At 39.1% G+C, this 24,242-nt stretch overlaps 3 protein-coding genes and 1 pseudogene across 3 annotated transcripts; all 4 read left to right on the top strand.

The window, feature by feature from the left end:
• Positions 1–2,023: 2,023 nt before the first annotated feature.
• Positions 2,024–3,066, top strand: LOC123639722 (olfactory receptor 6C4). The gene has a single exon (XM_045553781.1). It carries the CDS (start codon positions 2,046–2,048, stop codon positions 2,973–2,975), a length of 930 nt encoding a protein of 309 aa, XP_045409737.1. The 5' UTR covers positions 2,024–2,045; the 3' UTR covers positions 2,976–3,066.
• A 1,457-nt stretch (positions 3,067–4,523) lies between these two features.
• On the top strand, positions 4,524–5,231 carry LOC123639729 (ly6/PLAUR domain-containing protein 5-like). The gene has a single exon (XM_045553790.1). It carries the CDS (start codon positions 4,590–4,592, stop codon positions 5,229–5,231), a length of 642 nt encoding a protein of 213 aa, XP_045409746.1. The 5' UTR covers positions 4,524–4,589.
• Positions 5,232–11,427: 6,196 nt separating this feature from the next.
• Positions 11,428–11,511, top strand: LOC123640813 (annotated as a pseudogene).
• A 3,752-nt stretch (positions 11,512–15,263) lies between these two features.
• Positions 15,264–17,750, top strand: LOC123639723 (olfactory receptor 2AP1). Its single transcript, XM_045553782.1, has 3 exons — positions 15,264–15,417; positions 16,410–16,417; positions 16,626–17,750. The coding sequence occupies exon 3, from the start codon at positions 16,806–16,808 to the stop codon at positions 17,733–17,735; it is 930 nt and encodes a 309-aa protein (XP_045409738.1). The 5' UTR covers positions 15,264–15,417; positions 16,410–16,417; positions 16,626–16,805; the 3' UTR covers positions 17,736–17,750.
• The last annotated feature ends 6,492 nt before the right edge of the window (positions 17,751–24,242 follow it).

Raw genomic sequence — 24,242 nt, 5'->3', positions numbered from 1 at the left:
GGCATACCCATCCTCAGGGAGTCTCATTCCATTACTCTGAACTTCTCCACCTTCATGGCTGTGGCAGATTCTCTCAAGGAACCTTTATCTCAGTGGTCTCTCTAGAGCCTCTCTTCTCAGCCATATGTTTACAATTTGTTCTCAAAGTTGACAACAATTGATATTCATTAATACCTTTTGAACTTGGGTCCACAGGGCATCTTTAGCTTCTTCAGGAAATTGATCCCTATGTGCCTACTCTAAAAAGAGCAGATAAATCCTGGATCACTCCAACTAACACAGAAACTGCAGACAAGCCTATACCCTGCCTTCTAAGGACTGCAATGTAATATCTCTTAGAACAGAAATATTAAGGAGTTTTCAGACTATCAAAGTCCTTTCTTCTAATTTTATAACTATTCGGGATTGTTTTTCTTTTTTTATTACACATGTGAAGGACTGTATCTATTAGGAACTGTGATTTGATTCTGGCTTGGATTCTTAGAATGTAAGATAACATACATCTTTCTTAGCTATGTCTCACATACTTGGATACTCCTATTAAGAGAAGGGTAGAATATGGATGAGAAGCCAATAGAAACATGATAAATTTTATACTACTCAGATTCACATGGCATATCTTGTCTTTGCTTTACCTCTTAGGAAAAACAAAGTCAACAGCTCACTACAGTCATTCAGATTGTCAAAGGTACGAGCATTATATATTTTTTAAGTGACTGATATTATCATTATATAAATGTGGATCATGAAATAAATCATGAAAATCTGGAAGAAAATGCAATACTTGCCAAAGACAACAGGTTAGTATAAACAGGGAAGGGTGGGTTGCAGGAAATCCATTTCAATGTTTAACATCACCTAGTACCTCCAAAAGCTATATGGCAAAATGATACGATTGACAAGAATTCTTATAATAATATGATTTTTCTAATCCATATGCATGTGAATTAGAGGAGCCCCTTTATATCATCTTTGCTTCTTAATCAGAAAAATCTAAAGATGCACACAGAATATCATCACCAAATTTTCCTTCCCTGGGATTTACCATTTCATCTACAAAGAACTCGTAGTGTCAAAAATGTGGATGTCTCTCTTTCTGGTTTCTGTATGCCGAGAACAGAGAACAGGAAAGTTTGGGTGGTGATGAACTGTCATCCTTAGTTGCCATTGAAGATTCTAAGACTTTGAGCAAAATCTATTCTGCGATGCTGCCTATAGATATCTCAAGATTTCTCTTCTCAGAGATATATTTTAAATCAATGCCTGTAAACTCTGAATATAGCAAACATATAAGAAAATGCTAATTAATATGATTTGTTTATGCCTGAGCCTTATTCATGCAGAGGAAAGGCTTACAATATAAAATGAGATGATCTTCAGCATTGTCTGTGTGGAGAAATTCCTACTTGTTTCTGAAACAAGGATGTCAGAGATTTGGACAGTAATGGAGTTGAGGATCTATAACAGATATCCAGTGAAGCATCAGATAGTTCAGGAAAAGGACAGAAAGAAACAGGAAAGTGCAGAAAGCAGAATCAGGTAGAGAGATTTCTACCAAGAGCACAGAAGTAGGAGAGATTAATACACATCAGATAGTTCAGGAAAAGGACAGAAAGAAATAGGAAAGCGCAGAAAGCAGAATCAGGTAGAGAGATTTCTACCAAGAGCACAGAAGTAGGAGAGATTAATACAATCAGTGGAAAGTGGTTTAAACGTGAAAATTTCATAAACACTTTGAGAGGAAAGAATAGTTCAAAAACGTATTCTTCTGAAAAAAAATGTGAGTAGTTATTCTATAATACATTTTGTTAAATGCCCAGGAATATGCCCAGGAACTTAAGAAATGAAAATGACTCTAGCAATAAGGTCACTTATGTAGAAGATATGGGCTTCCATGGAAGCCCAGTGGGACACTGGTTTGGGCCAATTGGATGGTGAATAATGAATGACCTGATTCCGTTGGTTAAAATCAGCTTTGCCTCTTTGAGAAACTCTTCAGTTTTTATCATTCTCACTGTTTCCTTTAGATCTACTGAAGATCAACAATGAAAAACAGAACGATGTTTAGTGAGTTTATTCTATTAGGCCTCACAAATCAACCTGAACTCCAAGCGGTAATATTCATCTTTCTGTTCCTCACCTACATGCTAAGTGTCCTAGGAAATCTGACTATCATCACCCTCACATTACTAGACCCTCACCTCCAGACCCCCATGTATTTCTTCCTCCGGAATTTCTCCTTTTTAGAAATTTCCTTCACATCCATTTTTATTCCCAGATTTCTGACCAGCATGACAACAGGAAATAAAGTTATCAGCTTTGCTGGCTGCTTGACTCAGTATTTCTTCGCTATATTTCTTGGGGCAACAGAGTTTTACCTCCTGGCCTCCATGTCCTATGATCGCTATGTCGCCATCTGCAAACCCTTATATTACCTGACCATTATGAGTAGCAGAGTCTGCATACAACTTGTGTTCTCCTCTTGGCTGGGAGGATTCTTAGCTATCTTACCTCCAATCATCCTAATGAGCCAGGTAGATTTCTGTGCCTCCAATATTCTGAATCACTATTACTGCGACTATGGGCCCCTCATGGAGCTTGCCTGCTCAGACACAAGCTTCTTAGAACTGATGGTCATACTCTTGGCTGTTGTGACTCTAGTGGTTACTCTGGTGCTGGTAACACTTTCTTACACATACATTATCAGGACCATTCTCAGGATCCCTTCTGCCCAGCAAAGGACAAAGGCCTTTTCCACCTGCTCCTCCCACATGATTGTCATCTCCCTCTCTTATGGCAGCTGTATGTTTATGTACATTAATCCCTCTGCAAAAGAAGGAGGTGCTTTCAACAAAGGGATAGCAGTACTCATTACTTCAGTTACTCCCTTGTTGAACCCTTTCATTTATACTCTAAGAAATAAGCAAGTGAAGCAAGCTTTCAAGGACACCATCAAAAAGATTGTGAAATCTTAAAAAAAAACAGAATACATTTCAAAATATATATTTTTTTTTCACTTAATAAATATGAATTAAGTGTCTATATGTCAAGTGCTTAACTGTCCCTGGAGGATAAAAATTGAAAAGTATATGTCCTAATTTCAAGAAATCTATAGTCCAGAGTGAAAGAAATGTATATAAACTGTATTTATATGATAAATTTATAAAGAATAAAATAACATGTGCGTGTTATTCAAGAAGGGTGAATGAGAATACAAAAAAGAACACTTGGAAAGAATTAGTTCTGTTTTCTAGAAATGATTTGAAATCATTTCTTAAAGCAAAACATATTGCTTATTTAGGAGAGTGGGAGGATAAGAATTTAGAGTGAAAAAGGCCAGATCATAAAAGTATACACTATAATTATAAACTATGAAGTTAGTTGTGCATTCACGAATCAAGAGAAGTTTTCAGAAAGGAAATGATATTATCAGCATTGTTTTGCAGAGAATGTGGTATTGACATTTTTCCTCAGCATGGAGCCCCGGGAGCTATGCTTCCATCAAGGTGTCAATAATTACAACTTCCATTCTTTCAGAAGAGGAAAAGAAAAAAATTCACATTTAGTTTACTTTTCTCCAAATAAGAAGAAAATTCTCAAGATTTTGTCAACATAGATGTCCATTTTCTAGAAGTTATGGCTAGAAGAGGTTTCTAGAGCCAAGGTTAGAAGCCTCTCACTTCTAAACAAAACCTATTGTTTCTTTCCTTAGCTAACATCTTTTTAAGTTGATGGCATGAGCTCTGCTTTCTCTCTATAAGTTTCCGGTGATTTTTTCTATTATGATTTTATTTTATTCTTTTTGTTTCCTTTCATTAGATATTAGAAAAGACATTTCTGGCTCCATTTCTTTAACTTTTCCCCAAATTTTTGCTTTTGTTTTTAACATAAACCATGGATGACTATTTTGTAAAGTGAAAAAGTATATAAAGTATCAATGCAGTTTTATATCTAGAATGTTCCAAATTATGAATCTTGAAAAACAACTGGGAATAGACTACCCTATCAAAAACTCCACGCATGGATTCCAGGTAACAACTTGAATTTGAATAGGTAGAGGTAGGGCCTAAACTTCGGTGAAAGTAAGAATATTTATTTAAATCTGAGCACCTGCACATAGTTTAATAATATCCTAACACATTGTAGGATGTTGGTTACTGTTTGGGGTACAAGTGAAACATAATCTAGCGCATTCACATGCTTTATATGTGGTAATGGTGCTGCTCAAGTATTCAGGAACAAGCTGGATTGGACTGATCACAACAGCAAATTTTCAGAACCACAGAAAATATTGGAGAGCGCATATTTTTTAATCAAGAGTCCTTTGTGATTACTCTGCCATGAGACAGACACAGCCATGACCAACTGCAACAGCAGACTCTGGTTCTCTCAAGACCACAAGGCCTGCTTTCCTCAGAGCAGAGGGGCCTGGCCCATGTGGCCATCCTTTGCAGGGTGGAGCCCTGAGTCGCTGGGACAGGCTTGTGCTGGCCCTGCTTACCTTGCCCCTGCACCTCTCCTTGGGGTCAGGAACCCTGCAGTGCTACAGCTTTGAGCACACCTACTTCGGCCTCTTTGACCTCAGTGCCATGAAGCTCCCCAGCGTCTCCTATTCCTTTGGATGCTTTGAGGCCGTCCTGTCCCTGGACACTGGGTATCGCGCACCGGTGAGCATGGTGCAGAAGGGCTGTGAGACAGGCCGGCCTACGGGCCAGATGCAGTCCAACCGGGACGCCCTGCTGCCTGACTACTCGGTATTGCTGCCTGACTGCTTGGTGGTGCGCAGCTGCGCGACTGACTTTTGCAACGCCGACCTCGCGACCCATGACACCATTCCCAACCTGAGCCAAGCTCCCAACCCACAGACGCTCAGCGGCACCGAGTGCTACGCCTGCGTGGGGGTCCATCCGGAGGACTGCGCCCCCGAGAAGTCCCGACGGGTCCAGTGTCACCAGGACCAGAGTGTCTGCTTTCAGGGAAATGGCAGAATGACATTCTGCAACTTCTCAGTCCCTGTGTACATCAGAACCTGCTACCGGCCCTCCTGTACCACCATGGACACCATCAGACCCTGGACAGACATCGACCTCCGAGGCTTCTGCTGTGAAGGGCACTTCTGCAACAGGAACTTGGTGACCCAGTCCTACACCACCTCTTTGGCCCCTGTCCCTCCCCTGGCTCCCCAGGTCATGGTGCTGCTCCTAGAGGTTCTTCTGCTGGTCGGGCTCTAGGTGTAGACATCCCCCTCCCCCGCCAGGAGGCTGGGGGCAGGGTGCATGAACACCCTTCTCCTCCGTGCTCAGCCCCTATCATGTGGCTTACTGGAAACTGATGTCAAAACAAGAGTTGCACTCCCGTCCCTCTGGTTCTCCAGCTCTCTCTTTCCCCTGCTTCCCGACCACCACCCTTCCCCTACCTAGTCAGCAGGCCTGGAAGAAACTGGACACAGCCACAAGCATCCCGAGATAGAGAGAAACAGACACATCCTGCCCCACATTGTCAGAAGAGCAATTCTTACAATAGTTGTTAGTAACTGAGCACCAGCCAGGCACCAGGCAGTCCTCAATCCGGCTTCCTGTACTCTCCCTCTGGAGCCTAGTCACAGCTAAGGTGGTGTCTTTATTGGTATATTATCATTAGAGGCACAAGAAAATGCTAACAGTTAGAAGCCCAGACTCTGGAGCTAGGCTGCATGGGCTTTAATCCCAGCTCTCCTGTTCAGCCTCGTGACCATAGGCAAGTTATTTAAGCTCTCTGTGCCTGTGTTTCCTCACCTATAAGTGGAAGTGAAATAAACTCTATAATAAGAAGGCTTGTTTCACAGTGGTTGTGGTGAGGATTTAATGAGATGAACATATGGTACATAGGACACAGCAGTCGTCCAGGGCAAGTGGGCTATTGCCATAAGCCCCAAGTCACAGATGGACAAAGTGAGAGACAAAGGCCCTTGCTTGAGCTTGTGTTAGTGAGTGGAGAACCAGGACTCTGACTCCCAACCTGGTGAACCTCTAGGCAACCCCACCGCCCAAACAAATGAGTGTTGATTGATTCGACAGAAAAACACATGAGACAAAGCTGAGTCAAGTGAAATTCTCCAACCCGTGGAGGTCAGGGAAGACTTCCTAGAGGAAGTAAACCTTGAGCAAAGTCCTAAAGAATAAATAGGAGTTGGCAAAAAGAAGTAGGAGGAAGGGCATTCTAGGTGGAGGAGACAGAGGTCTAAGGTAGGAAGGAAGATGGGGCACACAGGGCACTTACATGAACGCATGAACCTCACATAAATGGAATCCTACAGCATGTCCTCTGTGCACATGTTCACAATGTTCCTTCACATCCTTTCTGCCCCTTGATCTTCCCAACAACCCAGTGGGACAAGCAAAGGAGTGAGTTGCACAGTGCTATGGTCTGAATGTTTGTATCCCCTCAAAATTCATGTTTGGGCTGAGCACAGTGGCTCACGCCTGTAATCCTAGCACTCTGGGAGGCCAAGGCAGGTGGATCATTTGAGCTCAGGAGTTCGAGACCAGCCTGAACAAGAGTAAGACCCTGTCTCTACTAAAAATAGAAAGAAATTAGCTGAACAACTAAAAATATATAGAAAAAATATTAGTTGGGCATGGTGGCGCATGCCTGTAGTCCCAGCTACTCGGGAGGCTGAGGCAGAAGGATTGCTTGAGCCCAGGAGTTTGAGGTTGCTGTGAGCTAGGCTGATGCCATGGCACTCTAGCCTGGGCAACAGAGTGAGACTCTGTCTCAAAAAAAAAAAAAAATTCATGTTTGAAGCCTAATCACCAAGGTGATGGTGCTAGGGGGGTGGGACTTTTAGGAGGGATTAGGTCATGAGGAGAGAGCCCTCATAAGTGGGATTAGTGCCCTTGTAAAAGAGGCCCCAGAGAGCTGCCTTGCCCTCCCACCATGTGAGTACATAGCTAGCAGGTGCCATTTATAAACCAGAAAGCTGGTCCTCACCAGGCATCAAATCTGCTGGTGTCCTGATATTGTGGACTTGCCAGCCCGCAGAACTGGAGAAATAAGTTTCTGTTGTTTATAAGCCAAAAAAAAAGATTCGTTTATGTAAAGCTGCTGCTATTTTGAATATCTGAGTTTCTTAGATTGCTAACTACAGATTACCAATGACTTTCAGTTCATTCCAAATTCACTGAACTTGGAACTCCACCTTCCAATTGGTAGAGAAATATTTTTAAACAGCCTCACACCTTAATCATTAAGTTCCCCCATATCCACATTTCTACCAAAACCTATGATGAAGTGGAAGCAATGCCATATAGTGTTTAGAACATAGGCTTTAGTTCAAATCCAAGATTCAACTTTCTACCAGTCATCTGGGGATAGATACTTGACCTCTCTAAAGTTCACCTTTGTCAACTCTGAAATGTGTATAATAATAAGTGTTTATCTTATAGGATAGTTTTGAGCATTAAATGAGAAAATAGATGTAAAATATTAAAAAATAACCAGTATTTATTAATTTTTAATAAATGATATTCATTATAGTCATGATAATTGTAAACAATATCCTTTCCAAAGAACTAGAGCTTAACTGGAAAGAATAGGTATTAACTTGATTGGTTTAATATAAATAGGGCTATAAAACTATTGGCCATTCTACTTGAAATCCATCTGCAATAAGGCCAGTATATTTCTTCTCCCCAGATGTCCAGTTGCATGTTTCAATAACCAGATCAGTAAAGGTCTTACACTTCAGATAAGGCCATCAGAATACTTGACAGCAGGTTGTTGGAACTGAGCTAACATCAACTTCATGTGCCTAAATATCTCTGGGGGATGTATTAATATGAATTAATATGCTGAAACAGGGGAGGAGAGGGATTCATGTAAGTCATAGTTTAAGATCACTATACATACATAGCAAGTGCGATGAACACCGTCTCGGGGATGGACACGCTTGAAGCTCTGACTCGGGAGGGAAGTGAAGGCAAAGGCAATATACATAACCTAAACATCTGTACCCTCATAATATGCTGAAATAAAAAAAAAAGATCACGAGGCATGATGTCACTCACTCTTCATAATCTAAGCATTTAGAAATGAATTTTGAAAAGAATGTATCACCTTCTAAATGAGCATATCAGAAAAAAGTTATGCTCTTCTGAAATTGTTCATCTAGGCTGCCTTTATGTTAATACATATTTGGAATGTAATCTAAGTCATAGATAAGCAGGAGGAATGACTTCTCTGATTCTGAGGCTTTGCTACTGGAATGTTCAGGATCTAAATAAATAAATTCATGAGTTTTATTCCTCATGTCACCAGGTGCACAAGAATCAAAAAAAAAAAACACCTTTAGCTACATAGTATTCTCAGGATAATATTAATATAATACCAGTGCTAGGATGAGGAGATTACGAAAATGAGTGAGAGCTGATCTTGCCACACTTGTGCATTCATCCTTCCGTTGACTTTCCTTAAAGCCTCCAGAACTTGTGAATTTATGGATTACAAATCTAAAGAGTTTGTCTTCTCCCAACACCACTTCTTGAAAAGAGTTTTAAATAAAATTCAGAAGAATGAAAGAGAATTTTTTAACAAGTCAAGTAAGGTGTGACAAAAACATGATTAGGACAGTTTGTAATGACTTGAGCTCTCTGGTCTGAAAATCATATTCACTCATTTTTTAAAATTCACCCAGAAGGTCACAAACCTGGGCTTAAGCTTCTTCCCATGCATATCAATAGACAGTATAGCTGAAGCTACACTGGAGTCCTGTACTCTGAAGCTAAAACAATCACGCATCTGAGAAATAGATCCACTGAGAGGAAAAAAACAAGATTATACACTGGACAATATATGATATAAAGAATTATTGAAAGAGAAACATCAAGAATTTTATTTTTTATCTTTTTCAATAGATTTATGAGGTACAAGTGTTTTTTGTTAGATGGATGAATTGTATAATGCTAAAGTCAGGGCTTTAACTGTATTCATCACCAGAACAGTGTACATTATATCCAATGGGTAATTTTTTATCCCTCACTACCCTCTCTCTCTCTCTCCCCTCCTTCTTAGTTTCCAATCTCCATTATACCACTTTATTTTATATATATATAGATATACCCAGCATTTAGCTCCCATTTGTAAGTGAGAACATGTGATATTTGTTCTTTTACCATTCCTGAGATACTTCACCTAGGATAATGGTCTCCAGTTCAAGTTGCCACAAAAGACATTATTTCATTCCTTTTTATGGCTGAGTAGTACCCATGGTATGTTTATACCACATTTTCTTTATCCACTTATCAGTTGATGGGCACTTAGGTTGACTCCATATCTTTGCAATTGTGAACTGTGCTGCAATAAACATTCGAATGCAAGTGTCTTTTTATATAATAACTGTTTTTCCTTTGGGTAGATGCCCATTACTGGGGTTGTTGGATAGAATGACAGGTCTACTATTAATTCTTTCAGGAATCTTCATACCATTTTCCATAGAGGTTATACTAACTTACATTCCCCCCAAGAGTGTATAAGCATTCCCTTTTCACTGCATCCACACCAACATCTATTGCTTTTTGACTTATTAATAATGGATATTCTGACAGGGGTAAGGTGGTTTCATTGTGCTTTTAATTTGTATTTCCCTGATGATTAGTGATGTTGAGAATTTTTCATATGTTTGTTGGCCATTTGTATATCTTCTTTTGAAAAAAATCTATTCATGCCTTTTGCCCACTTTTTGATGGGGTTATTTGTTTTTTCTTGCTGATTTCTTCGAGTTCTTTGTAGATTCTGGGTATTATTCCTTTGTCAGATGTACAATTTGTGAATATTTTCTCCCATTCTATAGCTTGTCTATTTACTCTGTTGACTAGTTTCTTTGCTCTGCAGAAACATTTTAGTTTAATTAAGTCCCATTTATTTATTATTGTTGTTGCATTTGCTTTTGGGCTCTTACTCAAATTCTTTGCATAAGCCAATGTCCACAAGAGTTTTTCCTACATTTTCATCAATAATTTTTATGGTTTCAGGTCTTACATTTAAATATTTAATTCATCTTGAGTTAATTATTGTTTATGGGGAGAGATATGGATCCAGTTTCATTCTTCTACATGTGGCTTTCTAATTTTCCCAGCACTCATTCATTGAATAGGGTGTCCTTTCACCAGTGTATGTTTTTGTCTGCTTTGTCAAAGATCAGTTCATTGTAGGTGTGGTTTTATTGCTGGGTTCTCTATTCTGAGAGATCAAGAGCTGGCAAACCTCCCACGGGGTGTAAGGGGAGGAAAAGTAATTGCTCCCCCCACCCTTTCTGCCAGGCTCCTAATCCCTCGGGGGTCAATCTCTACCAAAATTTTGCTCCTTCTTGTTCTGCTCTGCCACTTATTCCCATGGGATCTCTGGAAAGGGTGGGTTCTGGCTCTTTCCCTCAGTATTTCATCTGGACTATGCTTTCTCACCTGAAACTTCTTCTATTTGGGACCATCTGGTATTCACCATCTCTAGTCAGCCATTTTGCTCCCCTCCCAGTCAAGAATTTTGAATAAATATAATTTCCTCAAAAAGATACAGAAAACATTGCAATCTTAAGGACAAAACATTATAAAATAATGAGGGTAAAATACTGTTGGTAAAATGAAGCAAAAACCATTATAAATTAATGAGGTTAGAAAACATAACAAATGAAGTAAAGAATAAAACAAATGAGACTAATACTTGGAGCAGTAAAAGCAAAGCAGAAATAATGAGCCAGAAGATCAGACATGCTGAACTCTCCAATAAGACAACAGAAGAAAATAGAGATTAGATAGAGATAGATAGATACCAAAAGACAAGTGCAGGTACCAAAATAAATAGACATAATAGGAGTCATGGGTGAAAAGAAAGGAAAAAGAGAGAAGAAAATAATAATATATTTTCTATAATATAGAAAGATGGCAATTGACAGGTATTAAAATGTCCAAACTACCCAAAATAATATATAGATTCAATGAAATCCCTACCAAAATACCAATGAATTGCTTCACAGAAATATAAAAAGAAATTCTAAAATTTACATGAAATCACAAAAGACCCAAATAGCTAAAGCAATCTTGAGCAAAAAGAGCAAAGCAGGAGGCATCACACTACCTGACTTCAAATTATACTTCAAAGATATAATAACCAAAACAGCATGGTACTGGCATAAAAAACAGACACATAGACCAATGGTATAGAATACAGAGCCCAGAAATAAATCCATGCATTTACAGTCAACTGATTTTCAACAAAGGTGCCAAGAACACAAAATGAGGAAAACACACTCTCTTCAATAAATGCTATTGGGAAAACTGTATATCCACGTACAAAAGAATGAAATAGACCCTTGTGTAACAACATGTACAAAAATCAACTAAAATACATTAAATGTAAGACTGAAACTATGAAATGACCACAAGAAAATGAAGAGGAAGCTTTGCACATTGGCAATATCATAGCAATGAGGTTTATTCTGAGGCACAATTATTGCTGATTGAAAACTTTTCCCAATACCCCACCATGACAACTTGCAATATACTCAGCACTGGCATAAAAAAATGAAAAAAAAAAAAAAAAAAAGAGGAAAAGCTCCATGACATTGGTGTGGGCAATGATTTCTTGATATGACATTTCTCCTCCCCCACACCCAAAAAAAGCAGCTCTTTCCACAGTTATGCCCAACTCAGTATATGGCAACTTAATCCTTCTAATTGTTCAGGCCAAAAACCTTGGAGTCATCTTTGACCCCACCCTTTTGTTTATACCCCATATCCAACCCAGCAGCCAATTCTGTTGCCTCTGCCATCAAAATATGCCAAGAATCTGGCCACTCTACCATCTCCACCACTCCCACCCTGGTGCCAGACACCACCATCATCTCTCACCCAGATTATTGCAGCAGCTTCCAGACTGGGATCTCTGCTATTGCACTTGTCCCATACAGTCTATTCTCAGTACTTCACTTAGAATAACACATTTAAAACCAAAATCAGATCATATTATTCACATCCCAAGCACTCTGAGAACTTCCCAAGTCACTCAGTGCACAAGCTGAAGACTTCGCAGTGGTCCACAAGAACCTATGTGATCTTACCTCTCTGACCTTCCTTCCCTCCCACCTTGCTCACCATGTTCTGACTTTGTCATGCTTTCTTAACCTCAAATGCACCAAGCATGCTCCTTCCTCACTTTTTTTCTTCTTTCTGGAATACTTTTCTACTAAATAACTGCGTGACTCACTCTTTCACTTCCCATAAATGTCACTTTCATTTCCGCAAATAAAATGCCCCTCCTAGCATTGTCAGCTCTCTTTCACACTCTAACTTGTGTATTAGTTTGCTAGAGCTGCCATAACAAAGCACCACAAAATGAGTGGATTAACCAACAGAAATTTATTTTTCTCAGTTCTGGAAGCTAGATGCCTGAGATCCAGTTGTCAGCAGCATTGGTTCCTTTTCAGAGCTATGAGAAGGAATCTGTTTCACTCCTCTCCCTAGCTTCGGGTAGTTTGCTGGTGATCTTTGGCTTGTAGAAGCATCACCCCAATCTCTGCCTTCATCTTCACGTGGTGATCTCCTTGTGTTCGTGTCTGTCTCCAGTTTCCCACTTTTTTATAAGGACATCAGTCATATTGGGTTGAAGCTCACCCTAACGACCTCATTTTAAATTGATTACCTCTATAAAGACCCCGGGAGATAGCCTTTACAGAGGTAATCAATTTAAATACTTCTAATAAGGTAATCAATATAAATAAAGTCACATTTTGAAATACTGGGGATTAGGACTTATGTGGGGGCACACAGTTAACCTATAACACCCTCCTTTATTTTTTATCACATGTATCGTCATCTCACTCATTTTGTATCTAACTGTTGATTCCTTTTATTTGTTCGTATCCTACCTCTAGGGAGGGACTTCAGTAGTTTTCTTGGCAGTTGTATACCCAGTGCCTAGTACATTATGTGTACATGGTAAATAATAAATATTTGTTGAATGAATGAATGAATGGGTTAACTTATTATCTATTAATATATGCTCATTAGATACAGGACACTAATCATGATTAGTTCAAATGCTTTAAATGCTTAGTAATGTTATGAATGAAAATATTCCTGAGGTCAGGTTAGAAATGACCAAAGGTTTTAAGATTCTTATCTTAGCATCTAACACACAAAATTAACATTGTACTTTCTTCATCTCAAGTTGAGATCATCACAAATGAAATAACTATAAAATCAGCAACCAGAAAACTCTGACATTAGAATGTTTCCTCAAAAAAAAAGTTAAAATTTCCAAAATGACTGTTAATCTTCCAATAGTCATATTACTTCTTTATCAAGCAATCTAAGCTTTTCCTAAACTTTAAGAAGCACCCTAGCCTTTTCAAATAATTAATTATCAAATAATTTTATCCATGAATTACTTCCTGAGCAGATGTTCACCTCTTGCTCTCCTTTCCTTATTTTATATTGTTTCTTGCTCCCAAATTTCAAACCTGCACAATTTACAGCCTAGTCTGACTCACCAATGAGATATAACCGCTCATTCAAGTTACTTCTATACTCCTTCCTTATCTTTCTGAAGAGGAATTAATCTCTAGGGAAAGAGATTTCTTTAAGCAGACAACATTTACAATATGTCAGTGCCAAATGCTTTCCAATGGTGACTTTGAGTTTCTTCTGTATGAACACATTTGAAAGAAACAAATAAACTATTGCCAAATATACTTTTACAATAATTCCCTCATTGGAGAAGAGAAATAGAAAGTATTTGTGGGGGTATATACTATGTACCAGGTCATGATCTATGCCCTTAACAATTATAATTCTATTTAATGGGCCTTATTATCTTCATTTTACAGAACAAAAAAATAAAACTCAGAGAGATAAAGTTTTGTGTATCATTCAAGATGGAGTTGATTATTGTGCTACATTTGGTGAGACCATGTTCCCTCTCTGGGCCTCACCACTGTTGTGAGAATTATATGTAACCACATATGGGGAAGCAATTTGTAAGGCATTTGTGCCTAATTCTGGCATTTTGTTTCCAAGGCTAGCATTTTTTTCTGGTGCTTGTACTCTATTGAAAAACAGGTGATTAATCTGGTAAAATTTTTTTAATTTTTTTTAATTTTTTGTTGATACATAATAATTGTACATATTTATGGATTACATGTTACATCTTGATACAAGCGCACAACATACAATGATCTGGTAAATTAAGTCCTGTGAAGATGTCCTTGAATGACAATGTGTTAGCCCTTCTAGGGAATATATATGCATCTTAACAAGTTCTTTGTTGCCTTAAATTGGAGATTTGCAAATGTTTTCTTAGAAGTGACTCACAGACAAATATGAGCTCCCAGCCCTACTTCAATTTGTGCATTGTCCACTTTTATCTGTTTTATATTTCATTTCTGCATGCACCCTCCAAAAATGAAAACTGATACTTGCTGTCTTTAGCCAATAGTCTATAAATGGGCTAATTAAAACCAAGCTAATGATATTTGAAAAATGTGGCATTTCAAGGCCTCCATGACTTGCAAATAGTTCCACCTAATCTGCTTGTCCACAGCCAAATCCAGCTATGACCACCCACTGGGAAAGGAGAATATTATGACTCCATGCTCTTCCTCTTCTCTGTAGCTGATGTTCTCTTGCTAACTCCCCCACCACGACCAATTCACTTCTGAGCCAGTCCCTCTGGACCCTCTTCCCTCAGTTGTATTTTAAAGTTTGTTCCCAAAGTTGTCAACAAAGGACATTCATTAGCCTGTTCCAAACAAGAATCCCCAGAGCAGCTTGTGCTTCTTCACTCAATTGATCCCCCAGTGCATGCTCTCAACAGAACAGATATGCCCTGTATCACTCCAGGTAAAGTATAATGTGAGATAGGAGAGGGAGTAGATATTCTGCCTTCTGAGATCATCCACTCATTTCTCCTAGAGCAGAAAAACCCAGGACTACTCTGCTTCTCAAAGTCCTTCTTTTAGCCTCCTACTTATTGGCTCTACTCAAAAAAAGACAAGATGTCCAAAAGCTCTGATTTGGCTTCATTCCAAATGAGTTGAAAAGCAGAGATCAACAAATCCCCACTAAACTGATAAGGGACAGGAGCAACAAAAGACTACTTCTTACCAAGAGAAGCCCTAAGAGTTAGTGTATTTCTACAAAACACAGTATAGGACTTGGTGGCAGAGAATATTAAAAATGAAATAAATTTTATATTATTTTGTAATTATATAGCCTTATAATTTTGATTTACCAAAAAATAATTAGGATTAAAATCCCACATTAGCCATTTGCATAGTCAAGTGAGGAAATATGCTTCCTGTTTATAGCTTCACTGATTTTACTTCTCTGAAGTTGTGACACCTGAAACTGATACAGATGTGAACACTCAACCACTCCCTGAAGACTCCAGGTTGGTAACTGGGAGGACAAGGGCATCCAGAACCTTGCGTAATTTTTCTTAATCCTTGATTCCAACTATGGACTCAAGGATTTTATATGTGATCCATTAGGGGGTTATAAAATCAATGTAGTGGGTTGCAACCAGCATTTGAAAAAACTTTAAAATAGAAAATGTCAGATTATATCAAATGTAGTAAAAAATATTCTGTAAAACTTTTAAGTTAAGATATGTACATGTTTGCTGAAAAAAATATATGAACTTTAGAATGAATTGTGGTCAAAAATGCTTTAAAGCTTCTGCCTTATAAATATTTATAAAAAATAATTAGAAGAAGTCTTGAATATATCAATAAGGACACTCCAAGATAATGTGACTCTTTCATCATGTGAGCTCACAAGTAGAAACTTGAAATGCCCATGAAATGTTCAAACATGGAGTCTTTCAGAAAACCCTGGATTATAATTTTATATGCTTTCCCCTGTAGAATTCACATACCCACATACACAAAATGTTTTACACATGATTTAGTGGATTCACAGACATAGTGAATTAATGAATCCCTGGTTAAAAGCTGTTTAAAAATTCTCAAGCTCCTAAAATTTCCTTGGAATGTAATAGAATCTCCTTATCCTTACAGGAAAGCAAAACTCTAGATCTAAAGATTCTGAAGATGTTTGGGGAAGTAAGTGCAGATTATTATTCTAATCTAATATTTACTGACCCCTGGACAGGTGTTTAGAATGTTTCAAAGGACAGAATTACACAATCCTTATACACAGATCTCTGAATTCTACTAAACAGACATAGGCAGAAATGTTTAGGGGGTCCATTGGGAAGAAGTGGGGAGCTGACACTTTGTTGGCATCAAAGGAATTAAGGGAGTTGAACTAGAAGAAAAATGAAAGATTCGTATAATTATATGAAAAAGATCAAAAAAGGCAAGGAAGAGTAAGAAAAACAGCAATTTTGAGAAGAGTTATTTAGGCAGACAAAGGAAGTAGGGGAATGGGTAGAGTCAATGGGAAGTAAGGAACAGGAAGAAGGGGTGGAATTAGTAACTATTCTGGAAGGAGGCAGCAGCTGGAGGCATTCCTTTATTAACTTATTTCACAACTTTTTGAACATCATCCGTGAGGCAAACACTTGCTTCATACTGGTACTGGGGAGAGTGTCACATGGGGAAATAATGACAAGAACTTTCCTATCTGGGGCAACAGGACTGGGGAGGATCCAACGCCATTCAAATGGGCCAGTCATCTAGATCATGTCATCAGAGGAAAAGTTCTTAGTCCATTTCATTTTGTTCTCAGGTTTCACCTGTCCATTTCAGAGCACCTCTTCCTTTCTCACCTTTGATTATCCTCTTTTTCACCTTGAATCTCAAATTTTTTTCAACAATGAGAAATAAAACCATGTTGACTGAGTTCATCCTTCTGGGTCTAACAGATGTCCCTGAACTCCAGGTGGTAGTTTTCACCTTTCTTTTCCTTGCCTATTTACTCAGCATCATCGGAAATCTGACTATCCTCATCCTCACCTTGCTGGATTCCCACCTTCAGACCCCCATGTATTTCTTTCTCCGGAACTTCTCATTCTTGGAAATTTCCTTCACAAACATCTTTATTCCCAGGGTCCTGATTAGCATCACAACAGGAAACAAGAGTATCAGCTTTGCTGGCTGCTTCACTCAGTATTTCTTTGCCATATTCCTTGGGGCAACGGAGTTTTATCTTCTGGCTGCCATGTCCTATGATCGTTATGTGGCCATCTGCAAACCCCTGCATTACACGACCATCATGAGCAGCAGAGTGTGTACCCAACTGGTTCTCTGTTCATGGCTGGGTGGGTTAATGGCTATTATACCACCAATCGCTTTGATGAGTCAGCAGGACTTTTGTGCATCCAACAGGCTGAATCATTATTTCTGTGACTATGAGCCTCTTCGGGAACTCGCCTGTTCAGACACAAGCCTCATGGAGAAGGTTGTCTTTCTTGTGGCATCTGTGACCCTGGGAGTCACTCTCATGATAGTGATTCTTTCTTATATATTCATCATCAAGACTATTCTGAAGCTCCCCTCTGCCCAGCAAAGGACAAAAGCCTTTTCCACTTGTTCTTCCCACATGATTGTCATCTCCCTCTCTTACGGAAGCTGCTTCTTCATGTATGTTAAGCCCTCAGCAAAAGAAGGAGACACATTTGGCAAGGCAGTAGCTTTACTTATTACTTCAGTTGCTCCTTTGCTGAACCCCTTTATTTATACCCTAAGGAACCAACAGGTAAAACAAGCCTTCAAGGATACAGTCAAAAAGCTTGTGAATCTTTAAAGAACTTAATAATTAAAGCCTTAATAGATGACTCCCTACTATGTACCAACCTGTCTGCTCATTACTAGCCACTCAAACAATGAGTTAAACTCCAGTCCAATGAGAGAGACTTCAAAATAAATAAATTACAACCTCTTAAGTGTTAATATAAAGAAATGAATAGGGTTTTATAAGTGAAAAAGCAATTAAGTGACTCAATGGTTAAAAAGTGACAATGTTTTTAGAAGGGATGCCATTTAAATTGGGTCTTGGCAGGTAGGACTAAGACAAGCAAGCAAAAATAGAGACAGGGAAATTTGGGTAGAAAGAATATTGTGGGTAGGAGCACAAAATTTCAATCCAAGAAGACTGATGAAATGTTATTATCATTAATTTCAATCAAAACAAAAAGTCAGGAAAAGTTGTAGAGATGACAATTTTAGCTTTGAATGAAGTTAAATTCTCATTTAAAATAAGTTAAAGTCCCATAATGTCAAGGCATCTGAATTTGGGACCAGATCTATGAACTGAGCAATCCTTACCACGTAGATGTTGAGTGATAAGGTGGGAATAGATGAGGTCACGAATAGAAGCATGTATAGAAGAAACTTAAATTTTAAATGTGAAGGATCCTCCCAAAATTTAAATAGCAGAAGAAGGAGAAGGGATAATAAGAAAGGCCAAAGATCTGTGGAATTCATGAGAAGAGAATATCTCTAGAAACATAGCTTGTTGTCAATGTGAAATGCTGCAGAGAGTGATTAATATGAAGAATGAAAGTATGAGAATTGACAATTAGGGTGTCATTAGGTTGATAGCCATTTTCAGCAAATGTGGAAGTCGGAGATGGGGTAGGAAGAAATCAGACTGTAGTGGGTTACTGATGAGTGGGAGCTGAAAAGTTAGAGAATGGTAAAATGGAATTTCAAGAGTAATGAAAAGACTGATCCTCAAGTTACATTCCCCCATGTTATCCTGTGCTTTCTCATTAATAGTATCATAATAATGGTTATGGATGTAAAGTCTGTATTTGCCTCTAGTCTATAAGGCCCAAGAGTGTAGGGATAATATCTTTTTGATCACAATTCTATCTGCAATGCCAAGCTATGATAGGTGCTCAATAAATCGCTGTTAAACAGTGAATGTATAGATGGACGGATGGATGAACAAATGTATGAGGGAGCCCAGGATAGATTTTTTCAAGTAAAGAGCCTTGATTATTTGAGACTTATATACTGATAGCAATGAATTAGCAAGGCATGCTATACATGGACTTCTTAGATCCACCTGGAAATTCCACCCCATTTTAAATCTGGGGAACTGAAACTCGGAGGTGAAATAACCTGCACAAGATCACACAGGTAAGTGCCTGGACTGGAATCAGAAGCCAAATATGTCTGGTGACAAGCCCATCTGCTTAACTACTCAGCCATACAGCCATTCTAACTGGTTTTAACATTTGCTCAGCATTTCTAAGTATTTTAAGTAACTTTGCCTTTTTACCTATCTCTCACTTTCCAAGCTCTCAACAAAGCTTTGTTGGAAGCCTTTAGGATATAAATCACTTCAGGAAGTTGGAAGCATACAAAAGCCCATGTTCTTCCACCCTGTGGCTCTTGACTTCTCTGAAGATGCTTCTGCTTTCCACATCCATATCTTTTATGACCAATGTGGATCTATTTCTTTTCTCTCTTTCAGAGGGAACATAAACCCCCAAAGAGTATGGGAACTAATAAAGTAGGATTTTTACCTCCACCCTCATCTGCAATGAGCTTTCAGTGAGGATTGTTATGAACAAGGGGACTCATATCATCTGCTAACTGTGCTCACCTCCTCACTATTCACCTTCTTTCTTAGCTACATGTCAGTGGCTTTGGCTCCCAGGCTTAAGGGCAAGAATGACAGACTTACTGAACATAATAGTGCCATGCCCATAATAGACATTCAGTAAATGTTCAATTAGTAAAGGAACGAATAAATAAGTAAAAATTCCTTTATTATTTTTAAACTTCAAGCAATTTTCATAAGCCTTTCTACCACCTATTTGTTTTTTAAAGGGTCAAAATCTTTCTCTTCTGAACACTTTAAAGTATATTTTATTTCACTGATCTTCTGTATTTTTTTAGTCTCAAATTTGTTTATTTCTGCTCTGACCTTTATTATTTCTTTCCTTCTACTAATTTTGGGCTCAAGTTGTTCTTGACTTTTTTGTTCTTCCAGATGCATCATTAGGTTGTTTATGTGAAATCCTTCTACTTTTTTGACGTAGGCATTTATTGCTATAAACTTGCCTCTTTTTTTTTTGAAACAGAGGCTCACTCTGTTGTCCGGATTGGAGTGAGTGCCGTGGTGTCAGCCTAGCTCACAGCAACCTCAAACTCCTGGGCTTAAGCGATCCTACTGCCTCAGCCTCCCGAGTAGCTGGGACTGCAGGCATGGACTGCAGGAATGCGCCACCACGCCTGGCTAATTTTTTCTATATATATTTTTAGTTTCCCAGATCATCTCTTTCTATTTTTTAGTAGAGACGGGGTCTTGCTCTTGCTCAGGCTGGTCTCGAACTCCTGACCTTGAGCGATCCACCCGCATCGCCCTCCCAGAGTGCTAGGATTACAGGCGTGAGCCACTGTGTCCAGCCTAAACTTGCCTCTTAATACTGCTTTTGCTGTGTCCCATAGGTTTTGGTATGCTGTATTTCTATTTTCATTCGTTTCAAGGAATTTTTTTTATTTCATTCTTAATTTCTGCCTTCACTCATTGGTTATTCAAAAGCATGATCTTAAAATTCTAGGCCAGGTGTGGTGGCTCACACCTGTAATCCTAGCCCTCTGGGAGGCCGAGGCGGGTGGATCGCTCGAGGTCAGGAGTTCGAGACCAGCCTGAGTAAGAGCGAGACACCGTTTCTACTAAAAGTAGAAAGAAATTATCTGGACAACTAAAATATATATAGAAAAAATTAGCTGGGCATGGTGGCACATGCCTGTAGTCCCAGCTACTCGGGAGGCTGAGGCAGTAGGATCGCTTAAGCCCAGGAGTTTGAGGTTGCTGTGAGCTAGGCTGACGCCACGGCACTCACTCTAGCCCTAGCAACAGAGTGAGACTCTGTCTCAAAAAAAAAAAAAAAAAAAATTCTATGTACTTGTATAGTTTCAAATTATTCTTCTTGTTACTGATTTTCAGTTTTATTCCATTGTGGTAAGATAAGATACTTGATAGGATTTGATTTTTTTTATTTTTTGAGACTTATTTTGTGTCATAACATATGGTCAATCCTGAATAATGGTCCATGTGCTGATGAAAAGAATGCGTATTCTGCAGCTATTGGGTGAAGTATTCTGTAAATGTCTATTAGCTCCATTTGGTAAATAATCAGTTTAAATCCAATGTTTCTTTGTTGATTTTCTGTCTAGATCATCTGTCCAATGCTGAGAGTGTTGGAGTGTTGAAGTCCCCAAGTATTACGGTATCGAAGTCTTTAGTTCAAATAATATTTGCTTTATATACCTGGGTGCTCCAGTGTTGGGTGCATATATATTTAAATTGTTATATTCTTTTGCCAAATTGATTGATTTATCATTTTATGATGTCCTTCTTTATCTCTGTTTACAGCTTTTAACTTAAAGTCTGTTTTGTCTGATATAAGTATAGCTACTCCTGCTTGTGTTTGGTTTCCCTTTGTATGGAATATCTTTTTCCATTCCTTCACTTCTTCTTTTTTTTTTTTTTTTTTTTTTGTTTGTTTGCTTATGTTATTTCAAAAGACCTGGGTTTAAGCTTGGAAATTCTTTCTTCTGCTTGGTTCAGTCTGTTGTTGAAGCTCTTGATTATATTTTTATTTCATTCATTGACTTCTTTAGCTCTATGGTTTCTATTTGGTTCTTTTTTATAATATTTATCTCTTTATCAAATTTCTCCTTCAAATTATGAATTATTTTCCTGATATTTTGAATTGTCTATCTATATTCTCTTCTATCACTGAGTTTCCTTAAGATTATTATTTTTAATTCTTTTGGGGGGGAGTTTTGTATATTTCCTGATGATTGGTGTCTGCTACTGGAAAATTATTGTGTTCTTTGGAGGTGTCATGTTTCGTTGCTTTTTCATATTTGATGTGTCTCTATGTTGATTTACACACATGTGGTGGAACAGTTGCCTCTTCCAATTTTATGGAGTAGATTTCATAAGAAAAGACATTCATATGGATGGCTCCTGGGGTGTCAGTTTGGTGGAGTAAGTTGCCTTTGGTTCTGGCTAGATGCAGTAGTATAGGCTTTGTGTAGTTTCTTCAGCTATAATTTTTGCTAGTGTTGTTCATGTATCTCTCAGTGGCCTAGGCTGAGAGTTTGCGGCAGCATTGGTATGGCTTTGCTGAAGGTGGGCTCTCTGGTGGGCTATTTCTCAGGTCAGGGGTGTGTGCATGCAAATGTGGGTTGGTCAGCTTGGGGTCTGGCTTGCTGGGATTGAAGCCATAGGGCTATTACTCTGGCTGGGAGCATAGGAGCACAGTTGCTCAGCTGGCCCAGGGATGTGTCTGCTAGGGGTGGCCCACAGGGTTGTTTCTTAGGCCCTGACTACAAGTGCAGGGCCTTTGGGCAGGCCAGGGGTTTGTTTGTAGGTGGGAGGCCACAGGACTATTTTTTAAGTTCTGGGTGCAGGCATGTGGATGCTCTGTTGGCATAGGGGTGTGTCAGCTGCTCAGTGGCATGGGAACCTCTCCCACTTGGGGGAGAGTGTGCAGCAGCTTGGCCAGCTCGAGGGCAAGTGCACCATGGGCAGGACTGCCAGATTGTTACTCTGGTTGGAAGTACAGACAGCAGGGGTCGGTTTCCCTGCTATACAGAACCAGAGTCACAGGAGATCCTGGGCCCAGGCTCTGCACAGCTGAGATTGTGGCTGAATGCCATATTCAGCCACCCATGTGGACTTGGTGGAATGAAGATGGAGCCCCAGTGCTGGAGACATGCAATGGCTACTGGCCCCCAGAGCAGGGCACACTCCAGAGGTGGCTCTAGTCTCAAAATGATGCCATGGTGCATCAGCTTGGTTCACAGAGGGTACATAGGGGTGATGAGTACACATTTTGTGTTCCTAATATGAAGCAATGCAGCTGTGTGAATTTCTGGCAGCTCTCCAAGCTGAGCTAAGGGCTTGCAAGGACTGAGATTTTCCTATACGAAGAACTATAGGTGTTGCAGTGGCAATGGGACAATGATGGCTGGTGGGAATCTTCTGCTTACCTTTTCCCCACAAGCAGAAGTCCATTGGATTCCAGACCAATCCAATCCCAGCAGGAGAGCTGGGGCTGCAGAGGCTGGGTGCCTCCATGCTGCCCTCCAGGGCTTCCAATCACCACAGGTGCCTCTCCACTCCCCCACTTCACTCCAGTACTCTCCCTTCAACACTGCAGTCAAGTCTTAGTTATTTATTTGTTGCTTTGGTCCTTTCTTTTGGGGGTGGATGAGTGTCAGGTATCTCTAGTCAGTCATCTTGCTGGTGTCACTTCTTAAGCATATTTTAAACAACACAGTTGTTTCTTTGTAGAGATATTTATTAATACAAATAAATCCTCTGTTAATGTTACCCTGCTTAATATTATTCTAAGAGCTATTTTCTCCTTTTCTCAGGGAGAGTCGTAGGTAAATAAATTAAGAGCAGAACCAGATTTTCACAGAGGCAAAACGATCATATTTTCAGAAGTCTAAGGGGCACACATACCCCTAAAAAATGTATTCCCCACCAATCTATCTTTAATATCTACAATCTACTGTTAGGAATTAAATTATTTGATTTTAAATCTTTCTTCCTATTAAAATGCAGGTAGGAGAGGTGTGCACTGGTATTCTGTAGTAGTAAATGCCCCTGAAATCTCAGGGGCTTAAATAACAAAAGTTTATAACCTCTCATATATGTCCACTGTGGGTCAGCAGTAAACTCTACTCCATGTACTCTCTCCACATGATCTTACTATACTGCCATCCCCAAATGATGCTTCAAGTGCCACCACAATAGGAAAAGCACAGAGTTGGAATGTCTCAAACCTGAAATTAAATGCTTCACCCAGAACCTACTGGCCAAAACTAGTTAACAACTGCAAAGGATCCAAGAAATGTGATCTCTCCGCACACAGAGAGGGAACACAGAACATGAGAATCATCTGCAAAAGGTGAGAACATCATCTTGGCTAGAATACAAGATATTATTTCCAAAAGACAGCCAAGCTATAAACAGGACTGGCTAAGGAAATTTGGCAAAGCAAATTATTGCCATGAAAGCTACACTGAGAACAAAATGAAATGGAGAAAGTGATAGCACTGACTTAAAAAGAAAAAAAAGAACAGAATGAGGAAGACAAGTTCTCACAGTCTAATCTTTTTAAAATACAAATCAGGTAATGTTACTCTCTTTCTTAGAACCTTCTGATGGCTTCTTATTATTTAAATTCCAAAGTCCTTACCATAATCTACAAGGTTCTACATGACCTGGTTCTGGCTCAGTTCTTCCAACTCCCTGCCCACAATACTGACTGAG

Source organism: Lemur catta, chromosome 6 (genome assembly GCF_020740605.2).
Source record: "Lemur catta isolate mLemCat1 chromosome 6, mLemCat1.pri, whole genome shotgun sequence".
Taxonomy (NCBI): Eukaryota; Metazoa; Chordata; class Mammalia; order Primates; family Lemuridae; genus Lemur; species Lemur catta.
Note: the sequence above shows the minus strand (reverse complement) of the source record. Positions and strands in the feature narration are given on the sequence as shown.

What these genes read in the sequence shown, in the direction of transcription:
- LOC123639722 (XM_045553781.1), top strand. Translation starts at nt 2,046, where the DNA reads ATGAAAAACAGAACGATGTTTAGTGAGTTTATTCTATTAGGCCTCACA.
- LOC123639729 (XM_045553790.1), top strand. Translation starts at nt 4,590, where the DNA reads ATGAAGCTCCCCAGCGTCTCCTATTCCTTTGGATGCTTTGAGGCCGTC.
- LOC123639723 (XM_045553782.1), top strand. Translation starts at nt 16,806, where the DNA reads ATGAGAAATAAAACCATGTTGACTGAGTTCATCCTTCTGGGTCTAACA.